The following is an 18351-nucleotide window of genomic DNA, read 5'->3' as shown; positions in this document are numbered from 1 at the left end:
TTGCCAGTGTATGCATATATATACATAGTTAGAAGTACAGGGTCATCTGAGAGCACAGAAAAATAAGGATACTGTTAAAAACATATTGTTAACCTAACAGTCCACTGAGAAGGTGTTGCTGAGGTTGAAGACAGTGCAAATGCAAAGGTGGGCAGAAGCCAAGTAAAACAAGGAAGAAAAGACAAAACTCAAAAAATGCAAAAAGTAGATGTTCACTTTAATACAAATGTAAAACTGTGAGCTTATTTATCAAGATAACTAAGAGTAAACTATTTAAAAATACTTATGGTTAAAAGTGAAATGTGAATTACAAACAGTGGAAGATAAAAAGTGAGAAATTCTTTTGGGGAAAATCTGTATGTTTGGGAACAAGTGATGGTAAACATTAAACCAGAATTTTATTCTATCTCTGATTATTGGGATTTCACATTTTATAGAGATTATTTAAAATCATTGCTTGTGATTAGTTTCTCTAACTTTAATCTTTTCTAGATAATCAGGGCAAAGTAAACTTAAAGATTCCTTTTAATAAAGAGCAACAACAGCAAAAAAACTTTACCATGTTTTTCACTGGATGTACAATAGTTATGTATTACTTTTATAATCAGAAAAAAAAGTGTTTCAGAAAAAGGATCCACTATTGTCTAAAATCAAATTATTAGTGGCCTTGACTTACTGAGCATTTGTCTTAGCTTTAAAATCTAGATATTACTATCTTCTCACTGCTATTCTCTAACAAAGTATTTGAAGTTAATGTTCTAAGAAATCTCAAAATTTCCCATTAACAGTGTAAATCTTCTGAAAAAAGAAATAACATAATATTGTGAGTTAACAGTACTCTCCAGACATTAGTATATTTGAGATCATGTTTTAAAAGAAACATAAATGCACTTAAATTTTATTACTGCGCTCAAGAACTATTTCTGCTATCACTGCTATGGATCACAGTATACAATAATATTCAGCACACAAACCCCATAACAAAAAGAACGAGCATAATTATTGAGTGGATTGTATGCATTTTTACAGCCCAAATTAAAACCACACATTACCTACAAGTCAAGAGTATCATGATGAATTTTGCATGACATATACTATGTATTTAGAAATAAACACAAAGCCACACCTCATCAATATATTACATACTTTGAAAATGTGTAAAATAATGTATGAAAAAGATTTATGAGACAATTAAGAAAGAGATCAATAGAGATGAGAGAAATAAGCAAAAATAAAACAAAAGAGTAATAATATGAAAACAAAATCTTTCAAGTAACTACCATACAAAGTGTAGAAGAAAATGGCCTAGGAGCAACATATTAGAATTTTGAAAGGAGAGAAGTAATACATTTAAGGGATGGCCAGAAATAGTTTCATGGAGAAGGGCATATTTGAGACAGACTTTAAAAATGGACAATTTCAACAGGTAGAGAAGGAGAGAAACAAAAAACACCATGAAAGAAAGAAAGAAAGAAAGAAAGAAAGAAAGAAAGAAAGAAAGAAGACAAAACAAAACACCATGGGGAGAAGCAATTAGAACTGCTAGAGGACCAGAGCCATGCATTTTGGGGATAGAAGTGGATGAGTGAGGATGAGGTCTAAATGTTAAATTAGGACCACGTTTTAAAGCATTGTGAAGTTCACATAGAGAAGCTTATCTTTAAATTAATAAATAGTGTGCATTAGCATAGTGAGTTCACTCATTCATTTGGTACCATTTCTTGAGCATTTACTATCTACCAAACACCATGAGAGGGACTGAAGTACAGAAGGAAGTCCAAAGAGGTATCACCTCTGCCTCTACAGTGCTTACAGACTAGTGGAGAAGATGGACACTAAACAAATGATCAAGCGATGCAAAATAACATTAGTGACATAAATTATGAAGAATTTGCGAAAGGTGCATCGTTCAGAGACATCTTCCCTCAGAAAGCCACACTAAATATGGCACTGGAATGAAAAACTGAGGAAGGAAAAAAAAAAAACATTCTAGGCGGGTAGAAGGGAACACACCAAGACCAGGGAGTGAGGAAACACAAAACAGGAAGGAGCAGGGAATGAAATAAGACTAGAAAGGTGGGACGAGGCTGGATAAACAGAAGAAGAGCTTAAAAGGATTTTCATTTTATTGATGGGAGAACTGAGGCCTCAGAAATTGGGAAGCAGGATGGGGGGTGAGTGACAGTGGGGAGACTTCCCAAGGTGACACAGTGGTCATTAGTTGCAAAATACCTCAGGGATCTCAATTTCAGGTTTACTATGCTTTACATTTAATAATCCTGCCACCCTAGGTCAGAGCCTAATACTGGGAAAGTGATAGATGGATTCAGAAACAACACTTAGGGTGTGTGTGTAGGGGAGAGGCACAAAATCGGAAGGCTGACAATGATGACAGTGAAGTAATCCAAGCAGGATGCAGTAATGTGCTGAGCCCTTAAACCTCACTCTGAATGAAAGATACTCACCTTCAAATTAAATGGTGTATTTTGAATTCTAAGACAGAGACTAAATAATTCCATCCAGTTCTTTCACACCAGTGGGGATATACACCAGCACAACCTCTTTGGAAAACAACATTCATATTGGAATACATCTTTGTCCTGGAAACTTCTTTTCTAGGCATTTATGTTGAAAACACTTATAAGATAGGGGTGCCTGAGTGGCTCAGTCGGTTAAGCATCTGACTTCGGCTCAGGTCATGATCTCATGGTTCATGTGTTTGAGCCCCACGTCAGGCTCTGTGCTGACAGCTCAGAGCCTGGAGCCTGCTTCATGGATTCTGTGTCTTTCTCTCTGCCCCTCCCCCACTTGTACTCTGTCTCTGTCTCTCTCTCTCTCAAAAATAAATAAAATATTAAAAAAACACTTATAAGATAAATACATAAAATAATATAACTGCATTTATATATTTGTGTTATATTATTACATATCTATCTATTGCATAAAATGCATATATTAATAATATGTATTTGCATATTTATATTTGCATGCACAGATTTGTGGAAAAGGAAGTTTATTGCAGCATTACTTATAATTACAAAAGTCTGCAAATGTCAATCAATAAGGGAGCATTTATATAGATTATAGTATGGGTATAAGATGAAATTCTGCACAGCTATTAGAAAGACTGGATAGACAGGTACTTATATTCATAGACATCCATGATAAAATAGTGAGGAAAAGCTAGCAGGGAATACAACAAGATGTACACACAGTATGCCACCGTCGTATAAAAATATAGACTATCTCTAGAAGAGTATACAAGAAACTGGTCACTAGCCACTGCAGCTGAAAAAGAGAACCTGTTAGCTGGGGGGAGGCGGCAGGATGAATGGAACCTTTTTATAAACCTAGATTTTTAAAATATTTTAAGCAAGTGTAATTACTATTTATTCTAAATAAATAAATATTCTGGACCAAGGTGGTAGTGGTCAGAGAAGAAATCAAGGCACATTTGTGTCTTAGAAACATATTCCAGATCCACATAAGAGTGAAAACATGTGGTATCTGTCTTTCTCTGTGTGACTTATTTCCTTAGCATAACACTCTCCAATTCCATCCACATTGCTACAAAAGGCCGTATTTCATTCTTTCTCATTGCCAAATAGTATTCCATTATGTATATAAACCACAATTTCTTTATCCATTCATCATTTGATGGACATTTAGGCTCTTTCCATAATTTGGCTATCGTTGAAAGCTATTTGGCTATTATTGGCTGCTATAAACACTGGGGTACAAGTGCCCCCATGCTTTGAGGAGGGCACCTGTTGGGATGAGCACTGGGTGTTGCACGGAAACCAATTTGACAATAAAGTTCATATTAAAAAAAAAGACAAATTGAAGATGATAAAAAAAAAAGAAAGAAACATATTCCGGACACATTATGTTCTAGAAACAAAGGTTAGCTCTACATAGCTTGGCCAAGAATGCAGGAATGAGGAAAACAAGAAAGATTCCAATCAGATTTTTTACTCCAAGAAGAATCAAGATAAGAAGGGGAAGAAGTGGACTGGAGATGTGGAGGTGGACAAGCTTGGTTTGGAACATATTGAGTCTAAAGCGGTAGTAATATAGCCAGAATTATAAGACGTTTTCTCTTTTACATTAAGAGGAACCATTCTTCGGATAAAAGTCTGTTACATTTGGGTATATTTTTAATAAAAGAACCTCTGAAAGGTCCAGTGGTTTTCTCTTTTTACAAGTAATTGAATACATTTATTTTGCTAACAGAGGGGAAGACACGACAGGAACACACTGCTGCTTCCGTGGTTGGCTATCACTACGTGTGTAGGGGAGAGAGCACGTACAGACTTCCCCACTATGTAATTATAGATTTGCTTCTGTGCTATCTTTTCCCCTGTCTCTGCTAGTATCCTGATCCTTCTGTCTCCAAAAGTTGCAGCATGCATATTAATGAATTACACCAGTCATCCTTACTTTATATCCTCATCGTTGGCAAAAATCACGACGGCCCTGGAGTTGGGGGTGTCCAGGAGCTGTTTGATAATTCTATCAAAGTCAATGGTTCTGTCTTTGCGCTCTTGGGGGATTCTCACAGACTGTGCAATGCAGAGCCCACCTGTTTAAGAAAAGAAAGCAGAGTGTCAATAAAGTTCCCTCAGAGATACCAAAGGAACCAGGGTAAGTAGCTGAGGAGGAGGGAATTTTGATTTCTGAGTACAATAGCACTTCCTTGGTGATGCTGCTGAATGAGGATGGCTGCAGGTATTATGTGAAGTCCTGAGCTGTTGTTCATAATAGGTGCATCCTCCATGATATTGCACAGCCTGATTTTCTTGGTACTGCACTTAAGAATGCCCAGGAACACCATTGATACTGATCATGGGGAGACATATTTAGGTCGACAAAATGGGTGGAGGAAGGTCTTTAAAATGAATGTGATACACTACAAGAAAACTAAAATCAATAAACTACAATAAAAATGTACTGAAACAGTTAAAGCTCAGGTCAATTTTTGTGACTTTCCTGGTGTTTGCATTCCCATGTTGTTTTTTTTTTTTCTTTCACCTTCATATCTATCCCAACTTTTAAAGGTCAGCCAATGGAATAAATCTAAAAATAAAACAGCACCATCAAAAACACCAACTACTATAAATCACAGTAACAAACATTTATTGACCAGATAATATGTACTCAACCCTCAAATATGTGTTTTTATATATGTTATCCCATCTTAAAAACTTTATAAGGTAGTTGGTATAATGTATTTTTTGTTAGAAAGAAAGGATATTAAATTAAAAAGTAGATTTGTTTATTCAGATTTGTCAGAGCTGTTATGATATTAATTGTCATGAATTTCAAGATGGAAACATGCAGCAGTTTACTAAGCAATTGATGTACTCCTCATGACCCCACCTCTTGGTTAGTAGTAACTCCTGGATATAGTACTTTATAAAACACACTTTAAGAAAGGCTGGTATAGGGGTGCCTGGGTGGCTCAGTCAGTAAAGCGGCTGACTTTGGCTCAGGTCATGATCTCACAATTCATGAGTTCAAGCCCCACCTCGGGCTCTGTGCTGACAGCTCAGATCCTGGAACCTGCTTCAGATTCTGTGTCTTCCTCTCTCTCTGTGCCTCCCCTGCTCATGCTCTATCTCTCTCTCTCTCTCTCTTTCAAAATACATAAACAAACAAACATTGAAAAAATTTATAAAAAAAGAAAAAGAAAGCTTGGTATATGGGGCACCTGGGTGGCTCAGTTAGTTAAGTGTCTGACTCTTGGTCTTAGGTCAGGTACAATCTCATGGTTTCATGAGTTTGACCCCTGCATTGGGCTCACACTGGCAGCACAGAGCCCCCTCTCTCTCTCTCTGTCCCTCCTGTCTCTCCTGCACTCATGCTGTCTCTGTATCTCACAAAAATAAATAAATAAACTTTAAAAAAAGAAAAAGAAAAGAAGGGCTGGTATAGGTGAAAGGGGTAGAGAGAATATTTGTAGGAAAGGCATCAAAGGCCATCCAATGGGCAGAAGACCTAGAGGTGAAGAGGAAAAACTTGTTCTTGTAATGTGATTGGGAGATATCTATCATTAAGCTTACATCCTGAGCGTGGACAACTGAGTGGATGATACTAGGCTTCCACAAACATAACAAATATGAAACCTCATCCAAAACTGAACCTCCATTACACTTTCATCCTAATCAGTGTTAGTTCTCTATAAGTGGCTCTTAATTTTCAGTGTGCACAAGATCACTGATAGTCCGTTTTCAAAATGTAGAGTTTCAACAACACCATCAACCAACTTGACCTAATTGACATTTATAGAACAATCGAGAGGACAAGAGAACAGTATACATTCTTTTCAAGTGTAAGTGGAACATTTGTTAAGCTAGACTATATTCTGGTCCATTAAAAAACAACAAGAACAAAACAAATTTAAAAGCATAAAAATCATACAATGTTATCAGACCTAACAGAATTAAACTAGAAATCAATAACACTTGGAAATTAAACAACACACTTCTAAATAACCCATGGGTCAAAGAGGAAATGTCAAGTGACGTTTTAAAATATTTAAAACTAAATGAAAATAAAAGTAGAACATATCAAAATGTATAGATTTCAACTAAAGTGGTATTTAGGAGAAAATTTGTAATCATCAAATGCTTATGTGAGAAAAGAGCAAATATTGAAAATAGCAACTGAAGCCTCTTTTTAAGGAATAAGGTGGGAAATGGCTAAATAACTGTCCCCCCAAAAAAGCAGAAAGACCTAATAAAAGAGCAAAATCAATTAAACTGAAATCAGAAAAAAAAAAGAGAAAATTTTAAAAAACAACAAAAAAAAATCTGCTTATTTGGGAACATTCATAAAATTGGTAAATCTCTAGTCAAAGCTGACCAAAAGAAATAAGTCAAAAATTATTCATATCAGGAATAAAAGAGGGGCTAACCTTACTGATTGATCCCACAGGTAGCAAAAGGTAGTAAGGGAATATTATAAACAATATACTTTTGCCAATAAATTTATCAAATTAAATGAAATGGATGACTTCCTTGAAAGACACAAACTATCAAAACTGAATGTGGGATATATAATCTGAATAGTTCTAAATATATTAAAGATACCAAATTCATACACACACACACACAAACTTCCAAAAAAGAAAGATCCCGCCTCACATAGTTTCATTGATAAAGTCTACCAAACAGTTAAGGAAGAAATAAAACATGATCTATACACTCTTTTACTGAAGAGAGAAGAGGAGAGAAAATAACTCATTTCATAAGGTCAGTATTATCCTCATACCCAAACCAGATGAAGATATCATTTTTAAAAAGACTAATACCATCCATGAACATACTTGCAAAACTTCTAAAAAAACTACTAAACAAATAAATCCAGCAATTTATAAAAAATAGTAATATATCATAAACAAGTGGATTTCATCCAAGGATTGTAATGCTGATTCATTATTTGAAAATCAAGTATTATAATTTATATATGATCAGATTAAATAAGATAAACCATATATGATCACCTTCATATATGTGGAAAAAGCACCAAACAAAATTCAATATACATTCATGATAAAACTACGATCAGATGAGAACTTCCTGACTAATAACAGGCATCTACTAAAGGCCTACAACAAGCATCATGCTTAATAGTAAGAAATTACAAGGCAACTTTTTCTTCTCTTAACACTCTTATTCAACATTGAACTGGATGTCCTTGTCAGAGAAATAAATGGGGAAAAAAGAAAAGAAACAAAAGGCATACAGTTTGTAAATGAAAAACTAAAATTGTCTCTATTTGCAGATGACATAACTGTCTAGGTAGAATCTTCTAGAACTAAAAGGTGAGTTAAGCTAAGTTGTGGGACAGAAATTCAAAATACAAAGGTCATATATATACAGATCAGCAATGAACAATTATAATTTTAAACTAAAATAATGTCATTAACAATATAATAAAAAACGTGGTGCTTATGTATAAATCTAAAAAAAAATATGTACAGGAGCTATATTCTGAAAATGATGAAACATGGCTGAAAGAATTAAAAAAAATTAAATAAACTCTCCCCAATTTTATCTATAGATTCATTGCAATTTTATTCAAAATCTCAGCAACCTTTTAAAATACAGTAAAACCTTGGTTTGTGAGCATAATTCATTCCTGAAGCATGCTTTTAGTCCAAAACACTTGTATATCAAAGCGAATTTCAAGAACCATTGGCTCAGTTGTGATCATGTGACATTTGGCATCACATGCTACTCATATTACAAGACACCGCCCATTTATCAAGTTAAAATTTATTAGAAATGTGTGCTTGTCTTGCAGAACACTTGTAGAACAAGTTACTCTCAATCCAAGGTTTCACTGTATATATCAATAGCTAATTCTAACAGTTATACAGAAAGTCAAAGGAACTAGAATAGTCAAAACAACTGAAAAAGAGGAACAAAACTGGTGAACTTTCCAAATTCAAGACTTACTATCAATCCCAAGCTACAGTAATCAAGATGGTGAGGGGTTGGAAAAAGAACAGACACTTAGATCAGTGGAACAGAAAAGAGGTCCAGAAACAGATCAATACAAATACAGTCAAGTGATTGTTGGCAAAGATGCGAAGGCAAGCAGTGGAGAAAGTTACTCTTTTAAGCAAATGATGCTGAAACAAAAAGATATTCATGCACAGAAATAATGACTCGACATACACTTCATACTTCATATAAAAATTAACTTTAGGGGCACCTGGATGGCTCAGTTGATTAAGCATCCAACTCTTGATTTTGGTTCAGGTCATGATCTCACAGTTTCATGAGTTCTGGCCCCATGTTGGGCTCTGTGCTTACAGCACAGAGTCTTCTTGGGATTTTCTCTCTTCCTCCCTCTCTCTGCCCCTCCCCTGCTCAGTGGTGTGTGCACTTTCTATCTCAAAATAAGTAAATAAATAAACTTTAAAAATTAACTTCAAATGGATGATAGACCTAAGTCTAAAATATGAAACTAAAAAAACTTTCAGACTGAGACAAAGGGAAATCTGTAATGACCTTAGGTTTTGCAAAGAGTTTTCGGGTATGACAGTAAAACCCCAAACTGTAAAGACCAAAATTGATAAATCAAATTTTATGCAACCTTAAAACTTTTGTCCTATGAAAGACAGTATTAAGAAAATGACAGCTCAAGCTGGAGACTGGGAGATAATCATATATCTTACAAAGGATTTATATCTACAATACATAAAGTACTGAAACTCAGCAATAAAAAAAGAAGACTCAAAATGGGCATAAAATCTGCATAGGCACACACACAAAATAGATGGTAAATAATCACAGGAAAAGATCAGTTATTAGGGAAATGCTAATTGAAAACACAATGATATAATGCTACAATACCTATTAAAACAGTTTTCAAAAAATCCAGCAATATCAAATTCTGGAGAAGATGCAAAGCATAGGAATGTCTGCTCATTGTTGGCACGAATGTACAATGGTACAGCCACTTTGGAAACCAGTTTGACATCACAAAATGTTAAATGTAGAGGTGACCTATCAAGCAGCAGTCAGTTCCAATCCTAGGGATTTATCCAGATGAATTAAAAGCTTGTGCTCACACAAATGTGCACACAAATGTTTACAGCCACTATATTCGTAATCACTAAAACTAGAAACAACTAAGACATCTGTCAACTGGTGAATAGATCAACAAACTGGTACATCCATACAACTGAATCCTGCTCAGTAACAAAAAGGAACTGCTGATTCGTGGATGAGCATGAATAAATTTTAAAAGCATTTTTCTAAGTCAAAGAAGCCAAACTGAAAAGACTACATATTGTATAATTCTGTTCATATTGCATTCCAGAGAAAGCAAAACTGTAGGGGTGGAAAACAGATCCATGGATGCCAAGGGTTGAGAGGAGGTGTTGAGTACAAAGGGAGCCCACAAGGGAATTTGGGGGTAATGGAAATGTTCTGATGGTACTGTGGTGGGAGACACATGATTCCACACACTTGTCAAAACCCTAAGAGCAACACACCACAATAATGCAAAATTTAAAAGATCAGGTTTTATCAGGGAATCCTAGAATGGAATGCAACTGTGACAAATTAATCTAATGGCATTACTAATATCTGAGGCAATTTTACTGATGGAGATGTGTAAAAAATGAGTTGATCTAAAGAAACAACTTTTAAAAACTGCACTTTGACTGGAAAGTCTAAAGCTAGAGTAAAAGAACTGAATATAAAATGGTACTCTGATTTGTGTAGTTTTCACAGGGATATGAGTTAGCAATTCTGGAACTGCTGTCCATATTTGAGTTGGGTTGAACAAAACAGTAAATTAATTATAGATAATTTATAGATATTATAAACAGTAAATTAATTATAGATAGTTATAGATAGGTTTTACACTGTTGAAGAATTTATGCATAAGCAGAAAAGGCAGGCTAGAATGAACCATGTGATGCCAGAAAGGGTCAGAAATATCAGCATAAACTCATGTTTTAGAGAGGGAGAGATATGCTTGTATACATGGGTTAGTATACATACATATGTATCCTAGCACCATCCACTGAGAAAGCCTCGAAGCAATGACATACCAGAGCAAACAGCCCTCTTACTACACAGGTGTTGGTTTGGAAATATCATCTTTCAGAAAAAAGAAACAGAACTCTTTGAAGAGATGGCTGATTCTAAGGCTGGGGCAGGGCACATACAAAATGAGGCTGTAGTCAGGAATTAAGAAATACACAAAGGCAAAAAAAAATATGGGGTTACGTCAACAGGACACAAAAGCAACCTAAAAATGTGCCCAGTGATCAAAGCTCGAACAATATTAACAAAATAAGGAACAATGGTATTAAATAATTATCCAAAGACTACAGTACACACTTACAAACCAATACTGAAATAAAAAAAGACTAAATAAGTAAATAAGAAAGAAGGAATGAATTTTCTGTACAGAACAATTCCAAGTAATAAATGTAGAAGGAATGAGAGAAATGTAATATCACCATTAGAACATTATAGTAATAATTGTTGCACATCAGAGTCACTGATAGATGCTAAAGTTAGTGTGGGAAACTATGAGACACTGAACATTTATACAGCTTAAAAGCATTTCCCTCAAAATATTTACTAATTACTCTAGTGGTCTGAACACATGCCTATAACTTCTTTGACACTATTCCTTTGAGTTAAGGCTGTACTTAGTGACTTGCTTCTAAAGAATATATAAAAGGAGAAAGCGTAACTTAGGAGTGGAGAAACCTGGCAGACACTGCTTTAACTGGATCACTAAGTGAACATCATTACTGATAAGTCATGTGGATTTCATGTGCCCTCTGATAGGATGTGATGTTAAGGGCACCCCATTTGTGTTTCATTCTTCCCCTAAATCCATAACCTTCATCTAATCATGAGAAAATATTATAAAAATCCAAAGTGAAGGACATTCTACAAAATACCTGACGTGGGCTCTTTGAAACTGTAAAGGTCAAGAAGTCAGACTGAGAAACTGAAAACCGGATTGGATCCTGGAACAGAAGGACACTCATGTAAAAACTAGTGGAATCTGAATAAAACCTGTATTGAAGTAGTATTTTTCCATTGTTAATTTCTCAGTTTTGATACATGCATACTGGCTGTTTAAGATAATAACATTTGGGGTAACCTGGAGAAGGGTATATGGGAATTCTATATTTGTAACTCCTCTATAAATCTAGAATAATTTTTAAAAGTTTACATTTGTGTATGCATATATATGTATACTTCTATCTACCTACCTATCATCTACTTAGGTAATCTACCTAGCCCAGATCTTACCTCCAATGAATGCTTATTTAGTCAGCAGTAAAGCAGGCCCAGGAATCTGAATTTCTAACAATAATCCTTAGGTATTAGTTCACTGGGAGGACTTGATAAAATACTCATTTCTGGCCCCACCTCAAGAGAATCTCGCTCAGTGGGATTAGTAAAGCTTGTGAATTTGCATTTCTAACAACTTCCCAAGGGATTCTGTGTTGCTGGTCTAAGGACCACACTTGGAGACCATTGTTCTAACTGATATGTATGCAGGTGGCCATGGGAGCATATTTTCAGAAGTATTCACTTGGGCTCTCCAAACTGACTGTACCCAGCTCAGGTGGAAGTACCATATTTACATACATATTTTAGTCAAACTTTTTGTAGAGAGCTCTTAGGAGGGTGAGATACGGAGAAGGAAGGAAGAGATGGATCATTATACATGGTTATAAGGTTTACAACGATGCAGAGAGAGAGAACAACAGGAGAAATATCCCTGAGAATGGGGACTACAATCTCCATGCCGTAATTCCTCCAACTCTGGAAAACATCATGGAGTAGGGAGAAATGAAACCATATGCAAACTGTCCTGGGGCTGCTGGGGAGAAGAAATGGCTACTTTACCACCTTCTCAGCAGGAGAAGGGGAATAATTCTGGATGGAAACCCAGCCTCCAATCAGGATTCAATTACAGCTGAGTGATTAAGCAAATTAGAGCAAACTCCATTTGGCGATGTGATTAGTGGAGGGGCGGTCTGCACTCACGGATTTAGGGCTCACCCAGTGCACACTGGAGGAATCCATGCATGGAGTTTTGTGATTACAAAAATGAGATGGTCGCCCCCTCTCAAAGAGAACTGCTCACAGGTGTGCAAAATCAAACAACACAACAGAAGAGTGAAATTGGCTATTAACATGTTAATGGGAATGAACATGCTCATAAAACTAAAATCTTAAAAAAGAAAGAAGATTGGAAAACAAAGGATGAGAAATAAACAAGCTGTTTTGATCTTCTGCTCTTGGAAGGCTTGAGTGGTACCTCTTTAAAAGACAGTTCATTTGCCTCACCTCCATAAGGGAATGTAGTAGGTTGAAAAATCTATGTGTATTGTACATAGATGACTTCGCCTCAAGCATTCAGTCCAAAGTGTATTAGGCTAGAAATGTGTCACTGTGGAAAGTAATGCAAGAAACCTTAGTTCTATTCCAGCAAGGAATGGAATGGTCTACATACAAACACATACATGCCCACACACACTCGAGGTGTCCTGGTATCAGTTAGCTTATTTCTCAATAATGGTGGATAACTCAGTACACTACATTCTCCTCTGACACATATCCATATTTCCATCCTAAACTGCTGCCCTATTCAACGCTAAAGTTCTCTCTCTGGTTTGTGTTTCAGCTTAGACCTTCTTCACAGTGGATTCAACTTGCCTGCTGTTGCATTTCTGCTGTTATTTGGTCACCAAGGTATATGAGCAACCTATCAAAACCTTAAGAATCTCACTTTTGAGGGGCATTTCATATGCATATGAAAGCTAAATGGAGTTTCATGGTGCAGGTTGTCATTGCAACTGCCAAATTAATTTTCACTTCTGTGGGGAGTAAGCATAAAGGAAAAATTGAGCAGTATCATCATAAATGTTGCAAAAGAAGGGGCATAACACAGATAGGATAACGCCATTCATGACATGTCAGTTTTGATTAAGAAAGCCCACTGGCAGTGGCTGGAGGAGGGAGATACAAGCCACTGAGGTAATAGAAAGAATTTCAGAGTCTCAGAAATCAATCAGCTTCTCAATTTGAAGCTAAAAACTGGTCAGTTTTCTGTCTGCCCATGGTAGCTAGCAACCTGTAACAGCAAGAAGAACCTCAGGAGTTACACCACAAACTGTTTCCATTAAAAATACTTTTCTCTCTTAATGAGAATGGATGGTTTTTCATCGAATAAGCAGAAGCAATAGGAAACCTTTTAAAGTTTGTAGCTCTATCCTATCAGAAGTTATACATTGTACAGTTGTACTGATGATCTGCTCTATTATTTAGATATGCCGATTCAATTTTGTAAATATTGAGACTCTTACGTGAAAGTTTCTCTAGGATTTGTTAAAGAAATACTATATGAAAGCAGAAGGAGCCTGAGAAATAACCTTATCTAATTCCCCATTCTGAATGGGGAAACTGAGGTCCAGAGGGTTTAACTATAGTAGAAGGATTGCCAATTTCTGAGTTCTGTCTATGCGCCAGATACCATTCTAAGTGCTTTATGTCATTGACACAGTCCATTGTCATACAGCCCTATAAGGCAGGTGTGCTAACATCCTCATTTGGACAGGAAGAAACAGAGGCATTCTTAAGTTAAGTAACTCACCCCCAGATCATAAATTTAATGGCAGGGAAATATAGGATTTTTGTCTTCTTATTCTTCATGCTAAGTGATAACACAACACTCTTGTTTTCATATACTTCACAATTGAGAGAAGAGTAGGATAAATGTTGTATAAGCAAAAAAATTTTAAAAAGGGTAGACATAATACATCTTGTTAGATAAATCACCAAAGGCTTTATGAAAGAACTTTAGTCTTAGATGGGTTGTAGCACATCTGTGGAGGGTGTCAGTGGAAAAATACATAATGAAGAGAAGAGAGAGATCAAACTGGAAAGGTCATATTGGATAAAATTGTCCAACTCTCCATTACCCCTTTTTTTATTTGCAGATAGATACCTGGTGCTAAGGGAAGTGAGCCCTCCATTCCCAAGCAACAACCCATCATTGATCACCACCAAAGGGGCCATTTCTGTTTTCAAATCTCCAGCATCTTTTACAAGTAGGAATGACCCTGTTAGTCATCAAACAGACATAAATTTTCTGGGGACAGTTCTGGAAAACTAAAACTGGGGCGGGGGTGCTGTAGGGCAGGAGGGAGTGAGAGGGTGAAAGAGAGAGAGGGAGAGACCTTGCCCTTCCTCCAGCATTCTGGATGTTATGTCTGGAGTTTTTATTGTCCTTTTGGTATTACTGGGACACAGGAAAAATGATGAAAACCAACACACTAAAAAGGAGAAAACAGAAAGACAGAACCAGAATTCCTGAAGTCATGTACCACTGAGCAGAAGAAATGTCAGTAACCACTTACTTATTGACTTCCTGATATGGGAGAAAACAAACCACCTTTTAATTTAAATTACCAACAGTCAATTTTATGTTATTTGCAATTGAACATATTCCTATTTTATCCTTGCCATCCAAAAGTTCTACACCTATAAAGAAGGGGTAGAAAATTCCTGACAGTGAAAGAATTTCAAGGAAGTATAAAAAGCAGAAGAGATACCAGGGATCACCACTGCATAGAGAAGCTGGGGAAAAGGGACTGATTGGCACCTCCATGTATTTGTGGACAAGACAGTTGGGTAGGAGAGGTAGACAAAGCGAAAGAGTAAGGAGTAACATGGAAATTAGAAACAGTACCTAGGATTGAAGGAGGGGGGAGCAAGGATTTTGGTGATGGAGGCATATTTGTTGGAAGCCTGGGAGTTAGGACTTAAGGGTTCTTGTTTTTCTTAGCCAACAACTCTCTATTTGTTTCTATTTAATCTTTGACATATCCTTGTCCTTTTCTGGATTGAGAAGGGAGAGGAAGGAAAGGAGGAAGGCAGGAAGCCACGACAGATTAACATGCCAAGAAAATGCTCAGATACCAGAATATAAATAACATTTTGGGGAGCACGGAGAGATGAGCTTACCTGCAGCAAAATATAATAAAATGCAGTAGTTAGACAGATGGGGCTGGGCTTGTATGGAAGACTTCGTAACAAGAAACTAGAGGTTTGGGCAAGAAATGTTCTGCTTATACCCTGCCAATGAGGAAAGAGCAGAGCTCATGCACTGTTGCACATACTCATACAAGGTTACTCCATCACATCTCTTGGCCTAGAAATGTCAGACTGCAATTCTCAGTTAAACGTGTTTAGGAATTTCAGTGGTGTCATTTTTCCTGAGAAGAATTTGCATCATATTTTGGAAGACTTTGAAGCTTGAAGCAATCTTGAGCAGAACCATGTATATTCTAGCTGACTTGATCTTAGAACCTAAGAGCTGAAATAACACTTCGCACAATCCTCCTGTTGTAAAGATGGTGAAAATGGTGGAGAGAGAGGAGTCAACATGCTGGAGAAGTAGGGGGACCTGAAGTTCCCTTGTCTCTCAAACATAGCAAGTATTGAGGCTAGAAGACTTAGAATTGCAAGAATCTGGGCTACATAGTGACAAAAACATCTCTAGGGGCCCACAGGGACAACTTGGTGGGCCATAGGTGCATGACTGAAAATGGGAGAGATAAAATGGGGAGCGCAGACTTGGAGGAGAGGGATCCCCTTCTGCAGAGAGACAAAAGGAAGAGAAAGAGAGGCTATGGAAGTGTAGGACAAGAGAAAAACCACAGATCGGGGAATGGAAAAAATGGAGAAAGAACCAATTTCCATCTCATTCTAGGATTGCCGGGCTTTCTCCAGACTGGGGCCTGCTGCCCTGTTCGCATGTCTGGGGAGGAGAGAGCCAGCTCTGGGCTCTGTAGCCAGCTTAGAGGCTCAAGCGGAGAGAGCAATCCTCTCCCTTGAGTGCTGTGGGAAGAAGAAATATAGCCTCCAAGGACAAAAGACTTTGAAGGCACCTGCCAGCCAGAGGCCCTTTGTTGGCTGGCTGGGTGGAGTGGCACTATCCTGGAACCTGTGTGCACAGAGTAGGACCCTTTAAGTCATCAAGGTTTGAATCCCAGCCAAGCGCCTGGGAGGCACAAGAGACTGTACAGTGGAACAAACTGGCCCACTTGCACCTGCATGGCACTGTGAGGACTGACTGAACAAAGTGGTTTGGGACACCTGATCTGGTGGGGAAAGACTAGGATGTAACCATTTTTCTCCCTATCACCAATAAGGTGGGGCTTCAGGGAAGGGACAATGGGAGGCGGGACTGCCTACACCAAATCATGCCCTTCTGCATCTGGTAACTGCACATCTACCAGAGCAAGATTCGCACTGACTGAACCAGACAGCCCCTCCTCCAGACCAGCACAACCACCGGTTCCAAGGCACCATCAGATATCAGTCCAGTGGTTTTGCATTTTATGATTTTATTCTTGGTCAATTCATATATATATATATATATATATATATATATATATATATATATATATATATGGAACAACAAAGAAACTCTAAAGGCATCAGAAGAAGAGAAATAATCAAGATTAGAATAGAAATAAAAAATATAGAATCGAAAAAAAACAACAGTAGAACAAATCAATGAATCTAACAGCTGGTTTTTGAAAAAAATAAACAAAATTGATGAAAACCCTAGCCAGACTTCTCAAAAAGAAAACAGAGAGAACCCAAAGAAATAAAAATCATGAATGAAAGAGGAAAGATCACAACCAACAACAGGGATATATAAACAATTATTAGAAAATACCATGAAAAATTGTATGCCGACAAACTGGACAACCTGGAAGAAACAGACCCTGGAAGAAATTGAATCAGTTATCAAAAATCTCCCAAAAAATAAGAGTCCTGGGTCAGATGGTTTCCCAGGGGAATTCAACCAGACATTTAAAGCAGAGTTAATACCTATCCTTCTCAAGCTATTCCAAAAAAATAGAAACAGAAGGAAAGCTTCCCGACTCATTTTACGAAGCCAGCATTACCTTGATTCCCAAACCATACAGAGATCCGAAAAGAGGAGAATTACAGGCCAATATCCCTGATGAACATGGATGCAAAAATTCTCAACAATATACTAGCAAATAGAATTCACCAGTATATTAAAAGAATTATTCACCATGATCAAGTGGGATTCATTCCTGGGCTGCAGGACTGGTTCAATATTCACAAATCAATCAATGTGATACATCACATTAATAGAAGAAAGGGTAAGAACCATAATGATCCTGTCCATAGATACAGAAAAAGCATTTAACAACAACAACAACAACAACAACAACAACAATAACAACAAAAACCTAAAGAAAGTTGGGATAGAAGGAACATACCTTAACATCATAAAAGCCCTATATGAAAAGCCCACAGCTAATATCATCCTCAATGGGGAAAAACTGAGAGCTTTCCCCCTGAGATCAGGAATGTGAGAGAGATGTCCACTCTCACCACTGCTGCTAAACATAGTGTTGGAAGTTCTAGCATCAGCAGTCAGACAACAAAATGAAATAAAAGGCATCCAAATTGGCAAAGAAGAGGTCAAACTGTCACTTTTAGCAGATGACATGATACTCTACATGGAAAACCTGAAAGACTCCACAAAAAAGCTGGTAGAACTGATTCATGAATTCAGCAAAGTTGCAGAATACAAAATCAATGTACATAAATCGGTTGCATTTCTACACACCAATAATGAAGCAACAGAAAGAAAAATCAAGAAATCTATCCCATTTACAAATGCACCGAGAACCATAAAACACCTAATAATAAACTTAACCATAGATGTAAAATATCTATATGCTGAAAACTATAGAAAACTTATGAAAGAAATTGAAGAAGACACAAAGAAATGGAAAAACAT

General features: G+C 36.8%; 1 protein-coding gene across 1 annotated transcript in view; it reads right to left on the bottom strand.

Annotated features, from left to right (window-relative positions):
- The window catches only part of GRM7 (glutamate metabotropic receptor 7), a 735854-nt gene that overhangs the window by 421057 nt on the left and 296446 nt on the right, over positions 1 to 18351 (bottom strand). Inside the window, exon 3 of the mRNA XM_042930029.1 lies at positions 4441 to 4582. Within this exon, the coding sequence (XP_042785963.1) occupies positions 4441 to 4582 (142 nt within the window). The remainder of the gene's footprint in view (positions 1 to 4440; positions 4583 to 18351) is intronic.

This window comes from Panthera leo, chromosome A2, assembly GCF_018350215.1.
Source record: "Panthera leo isolate Ple1 chromosome A2, P.leo_Ple1_pat1.1, whole genome shotgun sequence".
Lineage (NCBI taxonomy): Eukaryota > Metazoa > Chordata > Mammalia > Carnivora > Felidae > Panthera > Panthera leo.
Note: the sequence above shows the minus strand (reverse complement) of the source record. Positions and strands in the feature narration are given on the sequence as shown.